Source organism: Emydura macquarii, unplaced genomic scaffold (genome assembly GCF_026122565.2).
Source record: "Emydura macquarii macquarii isolate MOO-44397 ecotype Brisbane River unplaced genomic scaffold, CSIRO-AGI_Emac_v2 contig_2768, whole genome shotgun sequence".
NCBI lineage: Eukaryota > Metazoa > Chordata > Testudines > Chelidae > Emydura > Emydura macquarii.
The window spans coordinates 52,180,108-52,206,376 of record NW_027132905.1 but is presented as its reverse complement, the minus strand read 5'-3'; the positions used below and the strand labels follow the sequence as shown (position 1 = coordinate 52,206,376).

The 26,269-nt window shown below is 44.6% G+C and overlaps 1 protein-coding gene across 1 annotated transcript in view; it reads left to right on the top strand.

Moving 5' to 3' along the window:
• The first annotated feature begins 2,919 nt into the window (after nt 1–2,919).
• ZBTB40 (zinc finger and BTB domain containing 40) overlaps nt 2,920–26,269 on the top strand; it is a 40,746-nt gene continuing 17,396 nt past the window's right edge. Inside the window, exons 1-6 of the mRNA XM_067566275.1 lie at nt 2,920–2,987; nt 10,334–11,140; nt 11,796–11,929; nt 20,151–20,346; nt 20,988–21,130; nt 23,159–23,351. Coding sequence (XP_067422376.1) covers nt 10,396–11,140; nt 11,796–11,929; nt 20,151–20,346; nt 20,988–21,130; nt 23,159–23,351 — 1,411 coding nt within the window. The 5' untranslated portion in view covers nt 2,920–2,987; nt 10,334–10,395. The remainder of the gene's footprint in view (nt 2,988–10,333; nt 11,141–11,795; nt 11,930–20,150; nt 20,347–20,987; nt 21,131–23,158; nt 23,352–26,269) is intronic.

Below are 26,269 nucleotides of genomic sequence, written 5' to 3'. Positions count from 1 at the left end.
ATTGCCATGCCTGCAAGTGGTTGACAAAACAGCCTGTGCTCATGGAATTAAAGATTCTGCCATAATGCAGGTACACAGGGGGGCTGAATGACAATGTTTATTCTGGCATTTCCAAACTTTTGAGTGCTTGACTTTGCAACCTTAGTAATGTTCTTTTGACATAAGAACGGCCAGACTGGGTCAGACCAATGGTCCATCTAGCCCAGTGTCCTGTCTTCCAACAGTGGCCAATGCCAGGTGCTTCAGAGGCAATTTACTGAATGATCCAGTTCCAGCTTCTAGCAATCAGAGGTTTAGGGACTCCCAGAGCATGAGGTTGTGTCTCTGACCAGCTTGGCTAATGGGTTGACCAGAACTGCAAAACATAATGGAGTCGGGGTGGTAGTGAGAGAAGTGCTGAGGAAGACGGTGTTGGAAGTTATTCTAATTCTCTGCACCACATCTGCTTGTTCCACAGCCCTCCCCCCCCCCAATCGATTAATTATGGACCCCCTGCAACAGACTGATAATTTTCTGCAGTATCCTGAATGAATGTTACTGAATTAAGTTAAACCTTATTGAATTAGGTTGAATACCTTTGGGAGTATTAACAACGCAGTTGCATGTATTAATGTTGAAGTGTGTACCTTCTCTAGTAGCAGGGAGATGCTAATGTAATTCCTCTGTTATCAGCCCTTTGAAGCCATTCCCCTGAAGAAGCGCACATATACTAGTTCAAGCTGGATTCTGCAGTGAACAATGCACAAGAAAAGGATTTATTTATTTTTTTAGATAAAAAGCCTAGTTTTAAACTGGCTCAGGGCTTTCTTCCTATTCCAGGAAAGAAGGACCCCTGGTCCATGGAGGCCCCCCATCCTTAGGGAAGGGTTGGAAGGACTGGTCCTAATAAGGTCCCAAAGACTGTGTGCGCTTGTTCTGAGCTGAAGCGCTGATGAACTTGTAACAACAAAGAATCTCCTCGGTAAGGGATTAGGAAGGACTACTCCTGCCAGAATCCATGTTAGGATTGGGTGAAGTCTGGTAAAATTATTAGCATGCATGAAGGTTTGTGTATTGTTTTTGATATATTTTCTTTCTAGTGCTTTTCACATTCAGAATAAAATAGGCTTCCATAGAAAGAACTGTGTGGTACTCATAATTGCTGACAATCACTTTATCAGTCTCTGAAGAGAAAGCAAGCAGTGTGTTTAGGCAATCTCTGATGGAAATAATACAGTGAAGGCAGGGAACAATGCAGCCTGGAAATACACCAGTCAGAGGGAGTGAGACATGGGTCACCTCCCCAGAAAGGCAACACATGGAGACCTGGAAGCCTGAGGGGAAAGAGGGGGTAATCCTCAAAGAGGAGGGTGGCATAAAAACAAGAGACAGTGGCCTCCATTTTATCTATCCTCTTCACCTTATGCTCTCTGTTTATAACACCAATGAATAACTGACAGACATTGAACTAAGGGAGTAGTCTCAGGCTGAAAGGAAATGTAGCTTGTGAAGTAAGAACTGTGAACTGCCTGTAGCATCTGGTGGGGTGAGAAAGCTGCTTGCTTCAAATCTTATTCAGCTTGGTGAAGTTTAAGAATTAGATTATGTTTACTTTTTATTTCTTTCGTAACCAATTCTGACTTTTATGCCTAATCACTTATAATCACTTAAAATATCTCTCTCTCTCTCTAGTTAATAAATTTATTTTACTGTTTTATCTAAACCAGTGTGGTGTTTGATTGAAGTGTTTGGAAAATTTCACTTGTGACAACAGGTTGGTGCATAAACGTTATCCTTTGTTGGAATGTTGCATTTCATGAGCTTGTGCGTCACAGTGAGCAAACTGCACAATACAAGATGCACATTTCCAGGGGTGGGTCAGGGACTAGAGAACTTGCCAGTGTTGCTCTGCAGTTTAATTCTTGAGTGTCTGGCTAAGAGCACTCAACACTGACTGTATAGCTAGGAGCAAGTTACATGCTAAAGGCTGGCGGTGAGCAGAACCTGGAGAGGTGGCTGTTCACTAGCAAAGGCATGTAAAAGGCATCTTAGGCTGAAAAGCTGAGGGGGCACAGCTGTTCAAAGGTCCAGTTTGTACCCTGGGCAATGTGACAACCCCACTTTTTTTTTCTGATTATTCTATGAACATCAAGCTCTCATTCTCATTTGCAAACAAAAACGAACTTCTAGAAAGTTAAAGGGAAGTGATGAAAACATCAAGGTCTTTGTCATGCCTATTACTCCAAGCAAACAGTAAGTTTTGTTTTGTTTTGTTTAAGGGTAGATTTAGTGCCAGTGTGAGGTACAACCTATTTGACTTTCCACTGGCTTAATTCAGCTCCTTAAGCATCTGCCTTAAGATACAGGTTTTAAATCTAGGGCTGCGGACTGTTTTGTATGCAGGGTGCAGCTGACGGCCTGTCATCCCTGACTACTTCCACATGGGCTAACCCAGGAACAGCTGAAGGCTGTGGGTCAGGCCAATCTCTGGGGAATATCTGACCCACACTTAGCCAGCGGTTACACAAACCAGGCAGGCCCACAGATCCAGAGCAAGGCGCAGGCCTACACCCTAGCTCCTAGGTGCAGGCCATCACTGCGACTAGACCCTATGGCTTCACTGAAGGAGTACGTGCGTGCGTGCGTGCGTGCGTGCATGTCTGTCTATCTCTCTCTCTCTGACTAGCTCTGCGACTACGCACACCCCCTGAAGCCGTATAGTGCTCCAGCGGGCCCGAATCCTGAGGTTATATAGTGCCCCTCGTCACGTGACCCAAGCAGCCATGGATCACATGATCAGGCCACCCACCCGCAAGGCTAGCCCGCCGGAGCCGCTCTCGGCACGTGACACGGGAGGCCGCGAGGGGCGGGGCCGGGATAATTGTGGCCTCAAGATGGCGGCCCGCAGGCCAGAGCCCGGCGCCGCTGGGGGGTGGGCGAGCTGCCGCTGCTGCCGTTGTTGTTGAAGCTTTATTGTTCCCGCTGCTGCCGCGCCGTTCCCAATAAAGGTAACCATGGAAACGGCCGGGCCGCGCTGCACCAGCCACAGGCCCCGGCCGGGCGGTCCCGGAGCCGGGTGTGGGGCCCGCCTCCCCCCCTCCCCCTGGCCGAGGAGCTGGCCTGGCCTGGCCGGGGGGCTCGTTCCCGCGGGCCGAGGGAGCCTCGCCGGGAATCGCGGCCCCAACCCTCTGCGCCTTGGGCCGGGGTCTCTTGTCACACTCGTCCCCAGCCCACCCCCGTGCGGGCTGAGGAGAGCCCCGGGCTGCTGGGGGCCCTACCCTACCCAGTGCCCTTGCAGGGGCCGGGCATGGCCCTCGGCCGTGAGGAGGGGAGCGCCCGCCGGTCCGCTTCGAGATCCCGAGGCGGTTGCCTGCCCGAGTGCGCTGGGTGCCGGGACTTGGCAGGGCCGGTGTCGCGGGGACCCCGCTCAGCTCAGCTCTGCTCCCTCGCGGGGTTCCCCGTGTAAACCGGCAGACCGCTGGTAGACGTAATTCGGGGCGTTCTTAGCGCTCCTGCGCTGGCCTGCAGCCCCGGGCTCTGCTCAGCGGCTGAACGCCAGGTCTGTTTGTGTCCCACCTGACGGCGGCATGAAGTGGCTGAGAAATGGCTGCACTGGTTGCTCGCACAGATGTTTTAAAATGACGTCGCGGGGTGCGGATTACAGTCCCGGCTGCTGTAGGTGTGGGCTTCTGCCTGGCTCCCCGCAGCAGTAATCATAGAATATTAGAGTTGGAAGGGAGCTCAGGAGGTATCTAGTCCAGCCCCCTGCTCAAAGCAGGACTAACCTCAGCTATATCATCCCAGCCAGGGCTTTGTCAAGCCGCAACTTAAAAACCTCTAAGGATGGAGATTCCACCACCTCCCTAGGTAACCCATTCCAGTGCTTCACCAGCCTCCTAGGGAAAAACTTTTTCCTAATGTCAGTAATCTGGAGGGAGGCACTGCTTCAGTCAGTCTTGGAATAGGGTCCAGGACTAGGTCACACATTTCAGTAGGGCCTTGTCGTCCCTCCTAAACACACAGTGTAAGGCGCACTTAAGATAGCTGGAAAGCCTGCCCTACTCAGGCTGCTGAGCCCAACCCATGAGTATTACTCAGATTCTTTCTTTTTTTTCCCCATGGTGGAGAGAGGTGTCTCATTATTTAGATTATTTGCTTAAATGGACCTTATAATTAATTCTGAGTGTAAATTTATGGAAGATATTTTTTTAAAATAACCTCTTCTCTAGTTACACCTTTCAATATAAACTCTCTCAAATATAATTTAATTCCTGATAGAGGACCTAACTTTTATACGATGCATCATCTTAATACAAGTATTTAAACATTTAATTGATATTTTTCCCCCTCTTTAAGCATTTTCTTCATAGATTCCCTCCCTTGGGATGGATGTAGGTATCCCTCACCATGTAAGCTTGTGTCTTGGAAAGCAGCAGCCAGTAGGGGCTGTATTTATGCCCTCACATCCCTGGTGTTACAAAAATAAGAAGTGTGGGTTTATAAAGAGCATGGTCCTTAATCATCTCCCAGTTCTTTTTGCCTATCAAGTCTTTAATGCTAATCCCAATTTTTCTGTTTTATGAGCCATATTTAGTGCTGTTTTAGCTAGTGGGAGGAAGGAACAGTCTTAGGTTTAAGATTTTCCCAAAAAAAGTCCAGCACCCAAATGCTTGCATTTGGAAACCTAAATAAATGGCCAGATTTTCAGAAAGTGCTCCTTTCCCATTTGGGCACTGTTCTCAAAGGGAGCTGCTGATTAGTAAATATTTTTTGAAAATTTGGCCTTTAATTGCTCTGTGCCTCAGTTCCCCATTTGTAAAATGGAAATAATAGTACTTCCAAATTACAGAGGGGAGTTGTGAGGATGCATTCATTAATAACTGTGGGGAGAAAGAGAGTTAAGTGTTTAAAACCCTAGGAGATGTCTCCATGGCCACCCTGAGAAGAAAACCAGCTTTAGGTCCTGTGCATCCTGTGAGTCCAAGATGCTTCTCTTGGGGATAAGGGAATCTCATGTACTGATCCATCTGCTTCCTTCCCACTTCTCTTCTATTAGCTGCACACTCTGGTTGTTGTGAAGTTGCTTATGAGAGCAGAGCAGCTGGTGTTGCTTTTATAGACCAATACAGTGTGAGGATCAGGATGCATTATGGACTGCTTCATGTCTTGTCTGATCTCAGTCTTACTGGAAGAGAATGATCTGTGCTTTATAGAAAGTAGACTGACACAAAGGAGCTGGTCAAAAGAGTGTAAACACCGCTGTAAATTACAGTGTGGAATCAGTGTGTAAGATGTAAACTTGCACGATTAACAGCAATTCAAATCTGCGACTGGCATCCTGTGTGTATTGCAGATGTCACTGAAAACCTGTATAATCTGAGTCTCGGCATTCTTGGGCATGATGAGGCATGTAAGGAACAGAGTTTTGAAGCAAACTTTGACTTTGCTGGTTTTTAGGTTTCAATAGGACTTTCACAATTGTAATTTTGTACTTTGATTAGGGCTGCACTGTTCCAAGTAGGATTGGTGGCAACCCTTGCTTCAAAGGATAATGGAAAGCTCACTGTAAAAATCTGGGACATACCAATTTGTTTTTCAATCTATTTTATTTTCTTTCAGAGCATCAGTGCAGACAGCCCAGAAAACAAGCAGTGCTTTTGGCTATATTCTGCCACCTTTAGAGAATGAGGAAGACTGAATATAGTCAAAGTGTTGCTTGTTTTCCTCTGTCTGCCTGCACTGATGCTTTGAACTGAAATAAAATAGATTGAAAAACAAATTGGTATGCTCTGGCTGGTCATACTGAGTTTTACATTATCCTCTGGGAGCACTGCCTGCTCCAGTACTTTGTATCACCCAAGAGAAAGGTAATGACCCCTCAGCTTCTTTCAACTCTTCAAAAGACTGTCACTTTTTGTGGGAGAGGAAAGAAAATTTATTCATGTATGTGATGTTCTGGCTTTTCAATAACCCTCTTTCTAAGGTCATCATCTAGGTAACAAGAAGACAGGAAACTGGTAAACATGCACAAAAAAAGTATTTAAATTCAGAGTTAAGACCATCACTCTGTCCTTAACTCTCACATTTACACAGCACTTGATATGGAGCCTAGCTCACTTTTCAGAGACTGTTGCAATGCTCAAGGGACAGCATAATGAAAGAATGTGAGGGAACAAACATCAACTTTCTGTTCAGTTGTGTTTGTTGGTTTAGATGAGACCCTTTAGTAGTATGATTTGAGCAGGTGCAACATGGGCATTGACAGGGCAAGCTCACCCTCACTTAGAGGGGGCATCTTAGGAGAGAGAAGGAAGTTTGCCCCAATGACCAATTCAGTGCTTAGCTACTCTAAACAGAGTGCAAACAAGGGGGCCCAATTAGTGCCAACAGTGATGGGGTATTTCATGATGCAGGCATTAGACTGCTCAGCTGTCAGACAGAAGTGACTTTTTTATGGCTGACAGGCTGGATTTTTCTCTTTGCTGATCTGTACTCCTTCATTTTATGTACCTTGCATGCTTTGTAACTTCCTAGAAGCTTGAATATAAAATAATTTCCCCTAACATTCTTACATGTGGAGTGTTTAACAACATTCCCTTGTATTATCCTTTATTAAGCAACATTCTCTTTCTTTGTGCGTTGTTTTTATCATCAGTGTCGGCATTGTCCAAGTCTGGGAATAGAATTTGTTAGCAAAGTTCTGTCATCAGGGGGGGCCCATGACTGTGAATCTATAGGTTGTTTAAAAAGTAGCACTGAGTTATTGTTTATTAATTTCTTGTTAATGCAGTGGTGGTTGGTTTTTTGTTTTTTAAAGGGTAGACAAATAAGACACTTGAAATCCTGAAGAAGAGCTTCTCTGTCACGTTATACATTTTAAAGTTAGTCACTTTGCATTAAAGATCATTAGGACCAATGTTTAAAGCAAGTTTTGGTTTGGTTTTTTTCAGTGTCACAGAGGTATTTGGGATCACAGTGGCTCTTTAGGGCCCTGCAGGTGGATAATTGCAAGAGGGGCTATAACTTAGTGGATCAGAGCATGGCTGCCAGTGCTTCTTTGACCCTCTGCTCCAAGGATGACTGTCTTGGAGAAAGGGCAGGGGCCTCTGAGACTGGACTTGGATTTCCTATATAATGTCTTGACTCTGCAACCTTTATCTTCACTACTCCTGACCAACAGCATGATGGGAAGAGGGCTCTGGCTTCAGTCCTGGCAGTGTGACATTTAAGCTAACAGGTGGAAGAGACTGGCTCTTTGGACAAAGCTTTGAGGATGGGGCTGAGCAGAGAACTCCTCTTCCAGGACATAGATTCTCCTTTCACAGGGAGTATTGCACACCAATCACAATCAAATCCCATTTCAGAGACTAGAGATCCTTCAACTCCAGGCAAGCAGTGGATGGACTAATGCTGCTGATACATTGAACCTAGCAAGGAAAATGGGCCGCCTCCTCCTCTCACATACTGCAGTGTAATTCCACTGGCATGAATTGTTATTCCTGATTTATGGTGTTGGGGGAGGATAATTGAGAGTGTATGTTTAATAAGCCTGAAAGCAGGTGGCCAGCCCTTTCCACTGGTAGGAAGGGGTGGATCTGCCACTTACTGGAGAAGCGTTACAGACAACCAGTGGTAATAGTGACACATAGAAGCCAAGTCTACTTTGGATCCAGGGAAACATAAGGTTGAACTGTTCAGAATCCAGATTTATGCATACTCATGAAAAGGAGCCTCTATTCTGTGCTCTAGGCCAGTGGTTCTCTGCCAGGGGTACACAGAGGTCTTCCAGGGGGTACATCAGCTCATCTTGATGTTTGCCTTGTTTTACAACAGGCTACATAAAAAGAACTACCAAAGTCAGTATAAACTAAAATTTCATACAGATGACTTCTTTATACTACTCTACATACTAGACACTGAAATGAAAGCACAATATTTATATTCCAATTGGTTTATTTTATAATTATATGGTAAAATGAGAAAGTAAGCAATTTTTCAGTAATAGTGTGCTGTGACACTCGTATTTTTATGTCTGATTTTGTAAGCAAGTAGTTTAAGTGAGGTGCAACTTTGGGTACGCAAGACAAATCAGACTCCTGAAAGAGGTACCATAGTCTGGAGAGGTTGAGAGAGACTGCCCTAGGTGTTCCTTGACACATTTTGAAAATGCATTTATCTCCCTCCGCCCCCTCCCCCCTGCCTTGTGTAGCTCAAAAGTTTGTCTCTCTCACCAACAGAAGTCGGTCCAATATAATATATTACCTTGCCCACTTTGTGTCTCTAATATCCTGGGACCAATACGGCTATCACAGAACTGCAGACAACTCTGGCCGTGTGTCATTCTGATGCCTAGAATGTCTGAGTTAGGGTGAAGCGGTGGAAACTGCAACAAACATGGTTGAGAGTTCTTTTTGTCATCAGATCCAATCATCACTAGGATTGGGAGTCGTTCTCATATGTACTGGTATGCTGAAGCACATGACTGTGAATTACATTTGACAGAATGTGCTTTCAACTTATTAACATAATCGTCACTTGGCAACTAAAGACATAGACCTGGGATCCACAATGGGAGTTAAATGCCTAGAAAATCACAAGAACAACACTGCACTCCACAAAGTCTGGGCTCTCGCTACAAAGAATCAGGGGAGCTGGGAACCTAAGAATGTGATTCACCAAAGGCAGCATGCTAATCTAGCCAATGGGAGATGATGAGCAGAGGAATGTGTCCAAAGGCCTGTCCCCTCACTGATGTAGGCATCCAAGTCTGGGCTACAGGGATGTGCCTATGTCTGCTAGCAATATACAAGTGGGAACCCCTCTCCTTGAGTCAGGTGGCTTAGGCACCTAAGGGGTTTCTTGTGAGAATGAGTTAGATGCCTGACTCGCTCCAAAGAAAACAGTGGGGGTAGAGGTGCTGCCCTCCATATGACTTTTATCTTAGTGGTTAGAGCGCTCACCTGAGGTGTGGGGTACCCATGTTCAATTCCCCCTCTGCCAGAGGAGGAGACAGAATCTGAATCGAGGGCTTCCACCTCTCAGGAGAGTGCTCTAGCCACTGAGCTATGAGATATTCTCATAAGGGACTCCCTCAGTCCCTCCTGTTGAAGCTCTTTTGCTGTGTATCAATAATTAAAGAGTCACTGGGCCAGAGAGAGAATAACTTTATAGTCCAATGGTAGGGCACTCACTGGGAAGGGAAGTGGGAGACCCAATGTCTAGTCCCCCTGCTTCAATGATGTTTTAATTATTTATCCAAAGTGGAATGCCTGTCTTCCCCCGGTACATGGATCTCTCTGGGGTTTAGGCAGGAGATGGGCATCCGGATGCCTAGAGTGAAGCAGAAGGGCACATACTCAGAGGCAGAAACATATGCGCCTAGGGAAGTTTAGGTGCTGAGAGAGTTGAAGTGCCTGCAGCGTTCAGCGGGAGTCCTGTGGGTCACAGTGGTGTCTTAAAATTGAGATATAGATGCTAAAGTATCTTTGTGAATCTGGGTCACAGTTTATCTCTTTACAATGTCAAAGAGGCTACACAACAGCCCTCCCACTTGCATATCTTAACAAGGGAGCAGTAGCTGACACTAGCCTCCTCACACTCTGGAAAGTCTGTGATGTCTGAGTCCCTTTGCACTGTTTGGTATGTATTTTGCTGCCATGGCTTTCACAGGTGTGCTCTTCAGGAGTGACATTCACCTGTGTGCACAGGGCCAGCAAAAGTCCTGTATGCCTTCAGGTTTACTTGAGCTCTCAAACCAAGGGACCATTTAATGGGACTGAAGTGGTACATATGCTTTGTGTGGGCCCTCAGCATGGGGCAAACTTCACCCTCTGAGCTTACCAAGCAAATCCATGCAAGATGTCATGTGTAATGTTCAGATGAGCATAACAAGTGAAATCAAAACCAGTTTTCACTAAGATTCTCTTCTCTGCACTTGGTGCTATTTTTCTGCCAAATTTAAACTCTGAATAGTTTTGATTTCAGAGCAGATTTAAAAAAAAACAAAAAAAACACAAAATTGTTTTTATAATGGGAAAATGTGGTTTTGTCGGTATTGTCCATTCATTCTCAAATACTTAAAATTTTTTCTTTAATAAAAGCATCTTCAGATACCATGCCCAGAAAACTTCAGTACCAAAGGTGAAAGTTAAGAGACTAAACACAAGGGCGTAGAATGGAGACAATTAGCAACCTTAATTATGGTGGCCATTCCTTTTATAATTACTGAATTGATCCTTAAGAAATTAATGAAACATTTAAATAAAAACAGGGAGGCTTTTTTCAGCAGACTGTTTCTTTCTACCTTGCTATTGGCTGAGCAAAGTGCTGACAGGGTATTTTGTTTTATCTCTAGCTGGCTGTCATAAAAGCAGTGTGGCATCTGAAGAAGGAAGAAGCCAGTTGACCAGTGGTGCAATGGAGCTTCCCAATTACAGCAGGCAGTTGCTACAGCAGCTTTACACGCTCTGCAAAGAGCAGCAGTTCTGTGACTGCACCATCTTCATTGGGACTATGCACTTCAGGGCACACAAGCTTGTGCTGGCTGCTGCCAGTCTGCTCTTTAAATCCTTGCTGGATAGCACAGACACCATCTCCATTGATGCTTCTGTGGTGACTCCTGATGAGTTTGCTCTTCTGCTAGAAATGGTGTATACTGGCAAGCTACCACTCGGCAAACACAACTTTACCAAAGTTATCTCTGTAGCGGACAGTCTGCAGATGTTCGATGTGGCTGTTAGTTGTAAAAACCTCCTCAGCGACCTCATCAGCTGCTCCACTCAGGATCAGGTAGTGAGGGACAGCTCCATTCAGACAATAGATTCATCCAGAAATAATATTAATGCTAATGAGTCCCCCCAGACTGAAAACCCTCCTGCTGAAGATGCAACGGATGCTCAGCTTCCTCAAAAGGCTTCAGCGTCTGTTGGCCCTGAAGAACCTAAGATGGAGACAGTCACCTCCACCACAGTGCAAGAAGTTACCATGCATCACACCTTGGGCCATGAGGAGGTTCTGGAGGAGGAAATCCCAATGGATTCCAAATCCCACAATGAGGATTCAAATGCCCATGCTGACAACCATTCCACTGCTAGACGGGACAGCTGTGGGGAAGGGGAGGTTGCTGAGCCTGTGAAGAAGAAAGGAAAAATTGGTGATCCAGGTGAGCGCTTGAGACTCCAGTCACAGCCCTGTCTCCTAGCAATTTGCAGCTGAGCTGCTTAATGGGTTCCTGGGGTGGGGGGGGGAAGGGGAAGTTAATTTGTCACATGTTCCCTCTAATAATGTGTAACTCTGGTGAGGGTCCCTTTCTAAGAATTCAGTGGCTGCCCTCTTCCCTTGTGAACCCAAACGAATCTCTTCTTGGGCATTACAAAATCTTTTTCCTGATGTACTGTTATTTCACCTGAGCTGCTGTGCGCAAAGCCTGTCCTGCCTCTATGTGCACTTCTGCATCTGACACACAGTAGAATCCATTTTCAGTGCAGAGGAAAGGAGGTGGATAAGGCAATCTGCAGAGCGATAGGTGACCACAGAAGTCTGCTAATAGTACCTTAGCTTTCAAACTTGTGTTCACAATGGGAGGAAATAAAGGTTGTATTGCATTTTAAATAAATGCTTCTAGCTATTGTTAAACATTTTTTCCCCTGCAGACCGCATGGTATCTGTAAAAGGAATCTGGTGAGTCAGGATTTCCCTATTATAACTTAGGTGATAGATACCCTGTGTAAAGTGCTAGTTATAAACTGATGACTGTCCATTATCTACTTTCTGTGAATCCCTTCAATACATGAGTAACTTGTGTCACTTACATGCAGAGGCAGAGAGCAAAACCTGTAAACTGGATTTCCTGCTTCAGTATGAAGGTGTTTTCTCAGAGGCCCTTTCTGACACCAAGACCGTCCTGAAGAGACTGCATGAGTGCAAAGGAATTGAAGGGTCTCAGAGAGAGGTAGGTGTGTGTGCTGGACAAATGAGAGGCTTTTTATAGAATCCTAGGACTGAAAGGGACCTAGAGAGGTCATCTAGTCCAGTTTTCTGCCCTTATGGCAGGACTAAGTACTATCTACACCAGTGGTTCTCATACGATGGCATACATACCCCTGGGGGTACACCGAGGTCTTCCAGAGGATACATCATCTCATATTTACCTAGTTTTACAACAGGCTACATAAAAAGAACTACCAAAGTCAGTACAAACTAAAATTTCATTCAAATGGTGACCTTTTTATAGTGTTCTATATACTATACACAGAGATGTAAATAGAATATTTATATTCCAGTTGATTTATTTTATAATTATATGGTAAAAATGAGAAAGTAAGCCATTTTTCAATAATAGCGTTCTGTGACACTTTTGTATTTTTATGTCTGATTTTGTAATCCAGTAGATTTTAAATGAGGTGAAACTTGGAGGTACTCAAGACAAATCATACTCCTGGAAGAGGTACAGTAGTCTGGAAAGATTAAGAGCCATTGATCTAGACCATCCTTGATAGGTGCTTGTTTAACCTGCTCTTAAAAATCTCCAAAGATGGACATTCCGCATTAGACATCCAATTGCCGCTAACCTTTTTGGCGAAAACTGAAACAAAAAAGTCATTTAGAATTCTTTCATTTCCACATTTTTGTTGTTGTTTTTCCCCCTGACTGACTAACGGGCCTACCCTGGCTCTTGTCTGTCCCTTATCCCTGCTATAATGGCCTATGCTCCCCTGCAGACTCTGACCCTTCTCCCAAGTCTCCATGTTTTTGACTTAGCTGTGGGCTTTTGTCACCTGCCCCTCTCAAATCTAGTTTAAAGCCCTTCTCACTAGGTTAGCCAGTCTGCATCCAAGTATGCTCTTCCCATTCCTCGATAGGTGGATCCCATCTCTGCTTAGCGGTGCTTCTCCGCAGAACAGCATCCCATGGTCCAGGACTCCAAAGACCTTCTGGTGAACCATCCTCACAACCAGGATTTTCCCCTTCCCTCACCCTTTTAATGAGCTCTGTGTAGGAAATCCCTTCCTGAGGTTGCCAGGAAGTCTAGCAAGTCAGTCCTGTGTCTGGGTTCCTGAAAATTGTTGCCCGCTGGTAGGCATCAGCCATAAGTCTTTGATTTCAAGATTCTCTCACTAAAGTAGGCTTGTTCTTCAGATGGATAACACAAAAGAGATCTGCTAAACCAAACAGGGAGATTGTACAGGGCCTTTTGGAAACAGAGGATCGTGGGTCATGTTGCTTGAAGGGCAGTGCCCATGAGAGAACAGTGGCCATGAGAGAAGCGCTGGCTGGAGCATGTAGTCCAGGGATTTAAATATATACAGTGTCCTGAGGGCACTTTCGTTTGTATTCTAGGCATCTCTTGCGCTGGCTGCTTGCCTCCTATTTGTGGTGTTCTCTTCAGGAACTGTATCTGTTTATTATTGTAAAGCACTGACATATCAGATGGCTAAATTAAACCTTGGTAAATACCACTTTAAACTGGGAAAAATAAAATTGTTGTTAGAGTTTACTAATGAAAATTAATTAAAAATAATTAGCATTTTGATAATAGGTTTGCAATAATGTGGTCTGTTTTAATTTTAATTTAAAAGAAACAAAAAACAAAAAAGAGCCTTAGCCTAAAGCTGCATGCTATTGCCTCGGCTATCTCAAACAGAAACGAAAACCCTTCTTTGTTTAGCAATGAAAATTACATCTTTGCTTAGCAAACAAAGAAGGGGAAATCCGAGATTCAGAGTTTGTTTCTGTTTGAGGTAAACTGTCCAGTCAAGGTCTCTTTCTCTTGATCTGGTTGGCTGGAGTTCAGCTGCACCAGTTGAACTCAGTGAGTACCATGCCTCAAGTCAAAATATTTCAGCATGAGCAAAGGTGGAAATCACTTGACCCGATTAAGGGCTATTTTGAGAAAGTTCACAAAGATGGCAAAGAGAGTCTTTGATGCAGAAATAGCAAAGAAAAAGCGAGTGGGAAGGCAGACTGTATGAGGAAACATTTTGCAAAATGCAGTGGAAAGAACAAAGAGACACCAGAACTACTGACTTTGGCTAAACGCATGGGAGTTAGAATCAGACTGTGAGGATGAAAGTACTGATATTATTGCATTGCTATTGCCAAGTACATCAAAAGAAAGCCGGATCCTGGTTGGCTAAAGACAACAAGGAGGAAGTATCAGTTTTTCAACCCACAAATGGTTATATTTGTAACAACAACAGCTTCAGAACTGAAACAAAAGATAAACTTGAAAATTGCAGAATTTTTATGGCTGTAATAATCCTCCGCCCAAGACTTCAGTTCTTACATGAAAGTGTGCTACCTTGGTGCCAGAGCCTTCAAACTGGGCCTCTGCTTAGTGCAGAATTGCCCTAAAATAGCAGGGGAAAGAATTATAAGCAAGGTACTTCTTGATCACAAAGAAGGAAGTGGATTTGAGAAGTCTAAGTAGGTTAATCAATTCCTTCATCCTTCCCTGTCCTGAGGAGACTGGAACATGGCTCTTGAGCTCAAAGATGCTTAGATCCCTGTAGCTGCCACAAGAAGCTGAGGCTCTTTGGAGAAGAGCAGGGTCAGTGCAGAGTGCTACCCTTCAGTCTATCCACAGTACTGATGGTGTTCACCTTCAGTCAGGCCTCGTTTCACTGCTGTGTGGACATAATGCAGATGCAGATGCAGAGAACCGGTTAAGCTCCCTGATCCTGGGCTGCCTGACCTTGCAGAAAGTTAAAGCAGCAGGGGACCTACTCAAACATCACACTGGTGTGAGGTCTGTAATGGAGCATATGCCAGTGGAGGATCAGGCATGATGGATCTTAGCTGCGCCACATCCCACAGCACACCTAGCCCACTTCCAGCATGCCTCCTCTTCCTCCCACTGTCCCAGGACATTGCATCATACTTTTGGGCTGGGTCCTGCTTTCTTTTTTCTCTGACTCTGTAACTCTGCTCCTTTTATTTTTCACGTAGTGAGGTTTGCATGCCTTTGATTCTACTATGGTCCTGATCCTGCAATGTGGGCTCCCCTGAGTCCATGCAGAGCCCTTTTGACTTCACTGGGGCTCCCTGCAGATGCACGACTCTGCTCACACAGGATCGGTTTGAAATCCAGCTATCTTTTTAGCTCTCTGACTGCACAATGGCACCTGGACAATTTTTTAGCAGTTATAAATAAATGCCAAATAAATGAGAAATGGATTTTCTTCAAACCTTCCAGAAAAATCATTTCTGGGCTATGAACAAGTATGAGAAATTTCAGTCCCAAAGGTAATTGGGGAGGAGGAGGAACCTCAGCCCATTGTAACTGAGAGCTTAGACTAAAACTCCCCACTCAGCCAGAACTGTCATTGCCTGAGCTTCCTGCTGGGATAATCAGGCTCTGTGGGCACCAACTCCACACCGACACTTTATTTCTAGGGAGGGAGTCCTGGTGCCTTCTTCAGGGAAACGTAGTGCTGTGTTTTGAAGTAATGCTTAAAGTGCAAGTTCACCTCCGAGAAATCCAGTTCAGGGCATATAATTAAGGTTGTAATTGTGTCTGTGGCCCGATTCAGAGGATTTTCTCTCCTTTGTGTTATTTTATCAGTCGTGTTGAAGTCTTTCATATATATATATATATATATATGCCTTCTGGCAGCAGTGGAGAATCTGGCAGACTTCTGGGTTTCTATGAATATTGTGTGCCTCAGTTTGCCCACTCGTATTGCTATCTATGTGAGGCATGTCTACACTACAGCAACTAAGTGGCACAGCTACAGCTGTGCCATTGTAATACTGTGATGTAGATATTTCCTACATCGATTGCTAAAAGGGTTTTTTTATGTAGTTACTCCATCTCTGAAAGGTGATAGCTAGGTTGATGGACAAATTCTTCTGTTGACCTGGCCACGTCTACACTGGGATGAAGTCGACCTAACTATGGCACACAGGGCACAAAACTTTTCACAGCTCTGAACGATGAAGCTGAGTCAGTCCAATTTTTAAGTGTAACCCAGACTTTGGTTTCAAGGGGTACATCAAAACTGCAAAAAACCACCTTGCAGCAGCGAGTTTCAAAGCCTTAGTCTTCAGACTGTAGTTCAGGTTGAAGGTTGGGCTCTGAAACCCTCGGACTATTTTTAGCACTGTAGCACAAACCCTGCGAGCTCGAGTCTGTAGACCCAGGCTCTGAGGCTTACTGAATCAGACAGTCGTTAAGAATTACTCACAAGTGAATAGATGGGTCCTGGCAGAACAAAGCAGTAGCTGCTACTTTGGTGAAACCAGCTCTCCGAATCTCTAGAGAAGTAGTGGAAAACAGACCGCAGTGTTGGTAAAGTCCTTTAAAAGCACAGAGACTGAGGGCACATCTAAACTACAAACTTAAGTTGACCTATGTTAGGTTGACTTACAGCCATTGCTGTAATTGCTGCGGTGGTTCATGTCCACGCTATCTCCTTCTGTCACTGGTGCATGTCCTCTACAGGAATACTTCCACTGACTTGAGAGGCAGTGTGGGGGCTCTCAGCTCTACATGCAGCTCCACCACACCCCCATCCCGCCCGGGAGTGCCAGGAGTCCCGCTGCACCGAGGCTTCCCACGAGGAGCACAAGTGCTGCCCAGGCTCCCCCCTCCTGGCTCCCTGCTGGAGCTGTGAAATTGCCAAGAAAGCCAGGGCAGATGTGGGGGGGCTCCAGCTAGGGCCCAGGTGCACGGAGGCTCCTGGCTCCCTACTGGCCGCCCAGCTGCATGGAGGCTGTGTAGTTATTTCGATGCATATTGACTGTTGTTAGCTTTCATGTGCCAGGTCACAATGCTTGGAGCAGGGAGCCGGACCCAGCTTTGTGGACAGGAGCTTCTGCTGTGGGGGGGATTTTCATTTTATATGTTGTTTTTCATTTTATTTTGTTATCTTGTATTTGTGAAAAACACTTCTGATTATAAGCCATGCATGTGTCGTGGTCGTGAAAAAGCAGTTGTAGTTGTGTCAGTGTGAGAAGCTGTTCCGCTGACACAGCGCTGTGCACACTGCCACTTATGCTGGTGAAACCTGTATTACTCAGAGGGTGGTTTTCATACCCCTGAGCGACATAAGTTTTGCTGACATAAGTGGTGGTGTAGACGTGGCCTAAGTAATCTTTTTGGCTCATTGCTCAATGGACCCATTCTCTTAAGTCTGTGAGAACTCTTAGGCCAGGTCTACACTACCATTTCAGTATAATTTATGTTGCTCAGGGGTGTGAATAAGCCACCTCTCTGAGCAAAGTAAGTTACTCAGACCGGTGTGGACAGCACTATGTCAGTGGGAGAGCTTCTGCTGCCGCCTCTTGTGGAGGTGAATTTATTATGCCAGTGGAAGAGCTCTCTCCCGTTGGCATTGAGCATCTTCACCAGATGTTACCGTGGCGCAGTTGCACCAGTGCAGCTGCGTCGATGTAGTGCTTCTAGTGTAGACTAGCCCTTAGTTTCTCCAGGTTTGACTCTACATTCTCTCTGCCACTGGGGATGGAAAATATAGACATACCCTTAGAGTTCCTTTTCTGTTTAGGGAGAGCTGATATTTTTTTGTTTAGAATCTCTGTGTGTGTCTCTCGTATAAGCTATTCCGATCTAATTTGATTCTGGTCTGGCTGAAACCTGCTTGGAAATGAGAATGAGACTAAAATTGCAGTAATTTGGGAAAGCTTGGAAGAGGTTTGCTGGTGTCAAATTTTATCTTCCTGTGCTGTGTTAGAGAAACTCAATTCAAATTATTGCACAGTTCATTTGTTCCCTGTCTTGCTGTGTTTAGATGAAGTGGGGGAGTGTTGATTTTTCCATGTAGAATAAATGTCATTGTGCTGGTGGATTATTGGTTTGTCCAATTATTGCTACCCTTTGGCAAAAGCAGGAATTTTTGGGCGAAGATATGAGGGAGTAGACTTCTTTATCCTGAATACTGGGCGATCGGTTGAAACTTTGCTCTCTTTAATAAAGGCAGTGCTAAAAAATTGCTCTCTGTTGCTAGAAAAAGGATCCTGAAGTTCTGATCTATGACACAGCCTTTGTCCTAGGTTTTAGAGTTTGTCAGTTGATTCATGTTTTGTGGGCTTAGGTTGAGATACGAGTTCTCTAAACTACATCGCTGGTTTGTTTTTTTTTTTTTAGGACCTTCTTATCAGTTATCCATGAGAATGCATGTTAGAAAAACAAAAAGACCTCTGGTTTCTGAATTGGCAGCATTGGATTGGGAGTGCAGATTTTCTCTGACTTCTGTGTGCATCATGACATTTGATTAACTTTATAGTTTGGTTATAGCCTGCTTGTTTTCTGTATAGTTCAGATATGTAAAACTAGTCCCTGTGCAATCTGTGCTGATGACGACTCTGTCTGCATTGTGAGGGGAAGGTTCTGATGACTCTTTTACTTTTGCTTCATTGTGTGCCCTTCAAAAATTGCTCACTAAAAAAACAACTTCCTTTCACAGAGGTTTGATCATTAGGTCTCTGAAATGTTCCCAGTGGAATCCTCCCTTTTATAAATGTAAGCCTTGTGTTGCAGGAGAATTTACAGCAATGCTGAGCTATGTCTGCCTCGGAGAAAATGTAAATAGGATTGAATTATGGAAACAGCGACTACCTTGTTCAAGGATGACTTTGTTAGCCAAATATACCTTGGATTGTGGGTGTGGTAAAAGGGGATGAGGGAAGTCCTGCATCTAGCATGACCTCTGTGTCTTGTAGTTTTCCTGAGCTTCAAGGATCCATACTGCCATCCCTCAGGTACTCCCTTTCTCTCTGAAACTGCTGTCCAGGAGCAAACCACACAATAATGGAGTTACGTGAATGGTGCTGTAGCTAAGGCATACTAGAAGGTATCCTGTTCTAAACTGTGTCGTGTGGGAATTGAAGGTGCTCTGCATCTCACAACATGGTGCCTTTAAAGAAAAGGGCCAGGTGTGTAAAACCAGAGAACTTACAAGGTCTGGTTATCAACTTTTTATTACAAAATGCTCTGTACATTAAAGATCTTTAAGTTAATTCTTCAAACATGTCTGCTGCATCACCATTCTTCCCAAAGTCCTTTATAATGGAACCCTTTTATGTCCGTGTTTCTCTGTTTGGCAGTAAAAATGCCATTAATAGGGTAAGAGCTGGGGTCCTGCTCTCTCTGTGGATGTTCTTTGCAATGGCTCATTACGCTGTCACGCAACTCTAATATATGGGCATTTACACGTGCTACGGAAAGCAAGTCCACCATCCCCTGATGGGGCCTAAAGCAGCTACCTTCAGTCTTTTTACCATAGAAATGAAAGTGACAATGACAGCAGAAAGTGTCCATTCTCCCTGGAGCTGGGCTGAGCCACTACTTCAAAGATACTTTTGTAACATCCCTGGAGATTTTAATAAAGGATGCCTGCTCTGATGGGCCGCCTCCTCTTCTTGAGAGAGAGAGAGACAGCTTGTGTCTTAAGGGGCGGTATCACAACATTAAAGGGCTCTGGAGAATGGCCTTCCCCCTTCTCTCCTCCCCCCCCCCCCCCCCCAAAAAATTATTTCCCCAATTAATAATTTTCCCTAGCAGCGCAAGCACATCCACCCTCTGGTGCTGGAGTGGGACATAGCAATGCAGTTTAGAATTGCACATTCTGATCTTAACACCACTAGCTAAAGCTAAACCTTGGCATTGCTGAAGATCAGGCACCGAAACTTTTATGGTGCGTGCCTGGTTTTCTGACTTGAGGTCAGAGATTCCCAGATAGTCTTGCTTAAAAAAACTTCCCTCTTTCCGTGCATACAAGTGACCTCCTTGATTTGCATTGAAATCTAGTATTCCCCACTCCGGCCTTGGGTTGCCAAAACTGCTGTGTTTTTAATGTGTTTTATTAGCATTGCTGTAATCTGGCTTCTGTCAAGGAGATGTATTCGGGCCTGATATAGGTCCACTTGCCAGCTGCAGTTTGTCACACTGACAATAAGTATAAAAGCTGGTTGAGTAGGCTTGTTGTTCTCCTTCCTGAAGGTTTATGATGAATAAAAAGAGAGTTTCTTGTAGCTGAATACAGAATTTGGTGTGGTTGGAGAGACGAACATGCCCCTCAACTGAGCACCTCACCAGTCGGCGGGCTGAATTTCTCTGCTGAGTGGGGAGCCAGGGGTATCGACCCTCTGTGTGTCAGCACAAGGCAGTTAACTGTGTTACTAACCCTGGCTATCATTTTCCTGTTGTCTTACAGATGCTAGTGGCGTGTTTGGAAGATGCAGAAGAACAGTCAGTGTTCAAGAGACTGCTCAGCAAAGTGAGGGATGAGCAGAGTCTGGATGCTGAGACTGTTGTGTCTGTGCTGGAGCTGTTCCAAAACACAAATCCCAAGATAAAAGCAGCACTACTGGAGAGAGAGCAGGACAGTGGAGAAACCCTGCAGCAAACAGGTAAGAGGGCAGGCACACCCCATGGAGAAGGGTGGGCATGGGTGCTTTAGAGAGCCAGAGCAGCTCTTCACAGGTTCCTCCAAAGCCCTTCTGTAGTTTTCCCAGTAGGCTGTTATTCAAGCAGGAGGATTTCATTTCTCTGAAGTCCTAGCTCTCTGTGGATGCCTCCTACATGGCAGACACTAACAGAGATCTCTAAGCTTTTTGGAATAGGATTTTGCATTTCCACTCTCTGCCTGCCTGCAATGGAGCAGTCTCAGAAGTGTTCTTTGCCCTTCACTAACTGTAGATCTAAATCAATGGCTAGATGGCCAGCCTGGGTCAGTTCTCTGACTGCGCCTCAGGATTGAAAGCTCTTTTCTTATTTGAGTTTGACACAGAGCAGTCGCCTTGCAAACCTGCCATTAACCTCCAGCTTGCTTTGCGGCTTTGTGCTCTGTTAGATAAATGAGACGTTTTCCTTTCATAGAGTTTAAAGAGAATAGTAAAGTATTTTCTTCTGCTGCTTATGCTTGGGATAAGCTTTGCTATTCACTTAGATCTTTCACAGAGGCTCACTCTCACTTCAGTGGAAAATACCTGTCACTTTCTTCAAACTTGACTTGTTTTTTCTCTTACATTTGCAAATCTTTCTTCCCCAGGGAGCACAGAAGAGGGAAAGACGCTGTCTGCTCTATTACTGAAATATAGGGAAGAGCTGATACAGAGCGTAACACAGCTGAGCCCCATCACAGAGTTCCTAGAAACAGGAGAGGAGGGATTCCTGACTGGCTTGGAGAAGCGGGTAACAAATCTGAAATAAGGAAAGCTCTGTATGTGTGAGGTGTGTGTGTGTGTGTCTGCACAGCACTTTCTTATCACATGCTTTGCCAGGTCACAGTTGCTTTCCTGGGCTGGTAACTACCTTATTTCCCTTGCAGAGCATGGAATAGATGTATTAGCTATTTCAGATCCTCCCATGAACGTTCTAATGGGATCCTGTAAATATGAGAGCTGAATTGCAAAGGTTCAGCACTGAGATGAGTGCTCCCAGATCTATGTTCCGATGCCCCTGCTAGCCAAGCGGGGAAGGGAGGCAGCTGGTGTTCTTTCGAAGTTCAGCGAAAGTCCACTGTAGTGAACCCAGAGACCAGTGTGCTGTCACAGGGCTGTGAAGGTCAGGGTCATGAAAACATCAGTGTTGAATACCTGCAGCCTGACTAGTGCGCCCGTCATTCGATATGCGTTTGTCTCAGTCATCATGTTACCTTTCAGTTAACTCGCCAAAGCTTTTGAGCAGTTGCTTCTAAGTGTAGAACATCCCCATGAGTGTAGAACATCCTCCTCTCAATTTTTGATGGTCAGCGTAGTAGAAATTTATGGAGCGCAATGCTTAGCGTTTCCTGCCGAGAGTGGGCGAAGGAGGTTGGAGTGGTGCTTGGAGCGGGGTCTGGTCAAAGCAGGAGACAGTGAGGGCGGGGAGGGGTAGGATGGAGCGGGGAGCAGATTTCAGAATCTGGAAGGAGACTTCTCGCCTATTCTTGCACTGGGGCCCTCTGGGCCTTGTGGTGCCCCTGCCACCCCCTCCCCTACAACAACCTGCAACCCCCTGAGCCGCCACCCCTTTCCAATCGCAATTTCTTCCTTCTCCTCTATGCTTCCTGGGCGCACACTGGGGGAGCATTGAGAGCACAGGAGTGACCATCTACCTGCTCTCAGGTCCTTTGCTGGAGCCACAGTAGCACCTGGTGACCAGGAGGAGCAATATAGCAGAAGTCCTGCTCAGTCACGTTGTGGGGATGGCACAAGCGCATTGCACGTGGAGCCTTGGGCGCATTTAGCTCTACTGAGCATGTGGAAATGGAGATTTTGTTTCAGTCTCAACCCTGGGCACCAGAGCCGCTCCCTGCCCCCGCCCTGTGAGTTCTGAGCTCTTAGAAGTGCAGCAGAGATGATCTCCCTGTGACTTTAATAGGTCTTAATATCAGCTTTTCAATAGAGTGTGCATCCCTTAAATCTTTGGTACTACTAAGGTGTCTAAAAACAGAGCTTCTGAGTTGCAGTTAGTGAAGCAGTGCTTGTCTGAAACTGGTTGGAGGGATCAGAAGACTGCTGTTTGTATAGAGTTTTCTTGCATGTTTCCCATGCTTGCCTGTGTCTGGAATGTGGTATCTGTTAATCTCTTGTGAAAATACCATCTCTTTTGCTACTCCCTCTACCCGTGCAATGTACTATTGTATTCAGAGAGTGTTTCTAATCTTGTGCTAGGAATTTGTTGTGCCATGTGTTAAAGGGGATGGTCCATGGCTGGGTCATATAAATAAATAGCTCTTAACAAACAAGGTGTTTATTTAAATAACAAAGTTTCTCTCCCTTCCACCCACTTTTGCGGAGGAAAAAGGAAAAAAAAAAAAAAAAAAAAAAAACGAAAGCAATATTTTTTAAAGGATAACATTTTTGAATAAATGAACAATCTTTTTGGAACCTGCAGAATTAAAATGATTTTGAAATTCTCGGTGGAAAAATATTTTACATTTTTTGACCAATTCTAAGTGCCAGGCTTAGTGAGAAAACATAATCTGACTTGTGCACAGAGGGAGGTCAAACTACATATATGTATTCTTCTGTGTGACAAATGTCAGTCACATATAGTGTGCTTAGATACTAAAGTTACGGGCACCTTATAAATACTTCAGAGTATCGTGTCAAATACAGCTGAAGCTATGGATACAGTAGATGCAATAATCCTGTACCATTCTAGGCCATCTTGGGTCATTCAGACATAAGAGTCATTAGGAACTTCTCATAACTGGTTGTTTGCTTGTTCCTGCAGGTGATTCTGGATTGCTGTGAAGGCAGCTCCCAAAGGGAGGCAATGGAGAATCTGCTCAGGGAGGTGGTGGAAGAGAAGACTCTGAAAGCTGAGAGCTTGGTAAAACTCCTTGGGGCTGTAAAAGCATCATTTCCTGATCTGCACCGTCTGCTAGACAATTTGGTGGCAGCAGCAGTTGTGTCTGATGGCACAGGTATTATTGGATTTAGCTCAACAAAGAGAAAGTTAAGGGGTAACTTGATCGCAGTCTATAAGGACCTAGGTGGGGAACAAATATTTGATAATGGCCTCTTCAATCTGTCAGGGAAAGGTATCACGTGATCCAGTGGCTGGAAGATGAAGCTAGACAAAAGAGACTGGAAATAAGATGTAAATGTTAACAGTGAGGGGATTAACAATTGGAACAATTTACCAACGTGGATTCTCATCACTGGCAATTTTTAAATCAAGATTGGATGTTTTTCTAGATCTGTTAAAGCAATTATTGTGGGACAGTTCTATGGCCTGTGTTATACAGGAGGTCCAACTGGATGATCGCAATGGTCCCTTCTGGCCTTAGAGTCCATCAATCTGTGAAATCTTCTAAGTATTGTAGGCTCAGCTCTGATAATTGCCAGAAAATGTGGGTGTTTTTCTGAACTTCAGTGAACTTCGGAAAGCTTACTTTTATAAAAGCAGAAATGGAGAATATTTTCATGAAACACCAAATGAGCACAAGAACGCTGGGATAAGAGGATCTTGTCAGTGACTGGTCTGTCCCTCCCAGGGCCCATGTTACGATACAGAGCAAGTGTTACCATATACGAGCCCATAACTGCTTCTTGGTGAAGTTCAAATCTAATAATTTTGAAAAAGGGTTTTTAGCTCTGTGTAAATACAAGAGTGTTTCTCTCCAGTATCTAATTGGATATCTAATTACAAATAGTTAGTATTTAATTACAAATATTTAATTACAAATAACCTAGTTAATCATATGAACATAACGGCATTGGTATCGACGACAAAGCTATAGTTCCATACAAAGTTCCTTTTATAGGCAAAATTGCCAGACTCCTCTGTTTAGTGCACTGATGTGTTAATGGCCTATTTGGCTGCTGGTACAGGTGCCCCCTTATTTGAGAAGAGCAGATACCAAAGCATTCAAGCACAAATATGGCCTTGCATGCCCAGTATTTCATGTGAGCCATCTCCCAGTTGAGGGAAATTATTCTCTCCCAGGAGGGTGCCACAGATGTGTGGTGTGTAAGTTTAAAAGGGAGGCCACACATCAATCCAGGAGACAAAGGTTGGGTGAGGGGTTCTTAGTGACCAGGGGGCCAACTTCCATTGTCTCATTTGTTTCCGTCTCTGGGCAAAGTTCTTCTTCACAGTGTCCAAAGTCCTTTGCAGAGTGGTGGGTATAGTCTGGGATTCTCTGCTCACTGTCTCTGTCCAGTACCTTTGTTTTGAATATTTGACTCTCTCACATTGCCCCTGGTTTTTTGTTACTTGTCCCGAGAAATCTGTTGGTTTTTGGGTCATCCCTTATTTGAGGGGTTGGACCTTCTGTCCTAAGTAGGCTTAGGTCCTCCCTCCTGGACTTCAAATAGGCCAGCATCTCTCATCAGTGCTGAAGCTACTTAAAAATTAAAAACTAAATTAAAATGCAGTGAAATGTAAATGAATGTTTAATAGAAAGCAAATTTGTGCTCATAATACCGATAATCCCTCTGTAACAAACATTCCAGGCAGGCAGTATGCCTCATCATTTGTTGAGCACCATTGCTTCCCTTGAAACATCGGACTCCGAACGTGCTTAATTATCTCTTGGTAATAGCCATTTCAGGGAGGAGCATACCTTAATTACATGAGCTGGATATCCTTGGAATCGAAATTTGAATAAATAGAAGCCCAATGTGCTTTACCATGGAAATAAAGAGCGAGGGAGAGACGACTGACACCCTACTGCACTGTGCGTCAAATCGAACAGGTCTGGATTTGGTACAGTATTACTGTGATGTGAAATGTGTCTTAGTACTATGGACAGAGGTTGTGACTTGTACTAAGCATGCATGCATTTTCAGATCTTGCCATGTTTACAAAGTTTGGAATAAATTTGAAGAATTAATGTTTGTTTTATGAAATCATAAACACTAAATATGAGAAAAAAATGAACTAGTTCTTAGCCCAGCTCAGTGCAGCATTGTTCCCTGCAGCTGCAGGGCTTTGCTCAGTCCGTGTAAAGCTAGACTGGGCAATGAGGCTTTCACCGCTTCCCCTGGGAGACCAGACTACTGACTCATTGAATTCCCTGGCAGGAAGGTTTCCTGATGCTCACTCTGAATCTTCCTTTTCTTAATGTCATCCATTAACTCCCATTGTCCCCTTTCACCACCCTAAATAGTTGTGCTCTCTCTTTACAGTGTATACACTGCTAGTTTTTTGAGACTCTCTCTCTCTCTCTCTCTCTTCCCCAAGAGCCCAGTAGCTCTGTAGATGTGACTTATTCCTTCCTTCAGCACCTGAATCACATTTTGTTGCTCTTTCCTGATTCACTCAAATTTTTGATTGTTCTGGTACTGATGTGCCCACAATGGGATGTGGTATTCTAGGTTCATCACTTCTCAGATCTTCAGAAGCAGCAGCTCAGAATTGCATTTTTTTTTTCTGCTGCTGTTTTGCAATCCACAGTTTGCTTTTCTTTTCCCTAAATGCTCTCATCAGAGAGAACCCAGCCCACCCAGTCCCTGATTCTTAGCCATGTGGTTGTTTGGATCTTTGGGAAACGGTAGTGTATTTACTATATTACTTGTACACACCTGAAGAAGGGTGTACTGCAGAGACAGGTTTCTCAAAGGATGAGACTTACAAACCACATGCCCCCGCAAAGGTAATGACAACTAAAAATCAGCCGTGGAATCGCCTAACTGCAGGGGAATCAAAAGGAGACATTGAAGGATCATCCCACGGTATTATCTTCATATGCTGGGCTACAAGGTCTGTTGGCCTTGGCCAGAAGCTGAGCCTTTGATCTTCTGAGCTAGCAGGACTGCAACTGAGTCTTTGTATAGACTAGGAATAACTATCTGCAGCCAAGAGATGTGTGTGTATATACACACTGTACAGTCTATC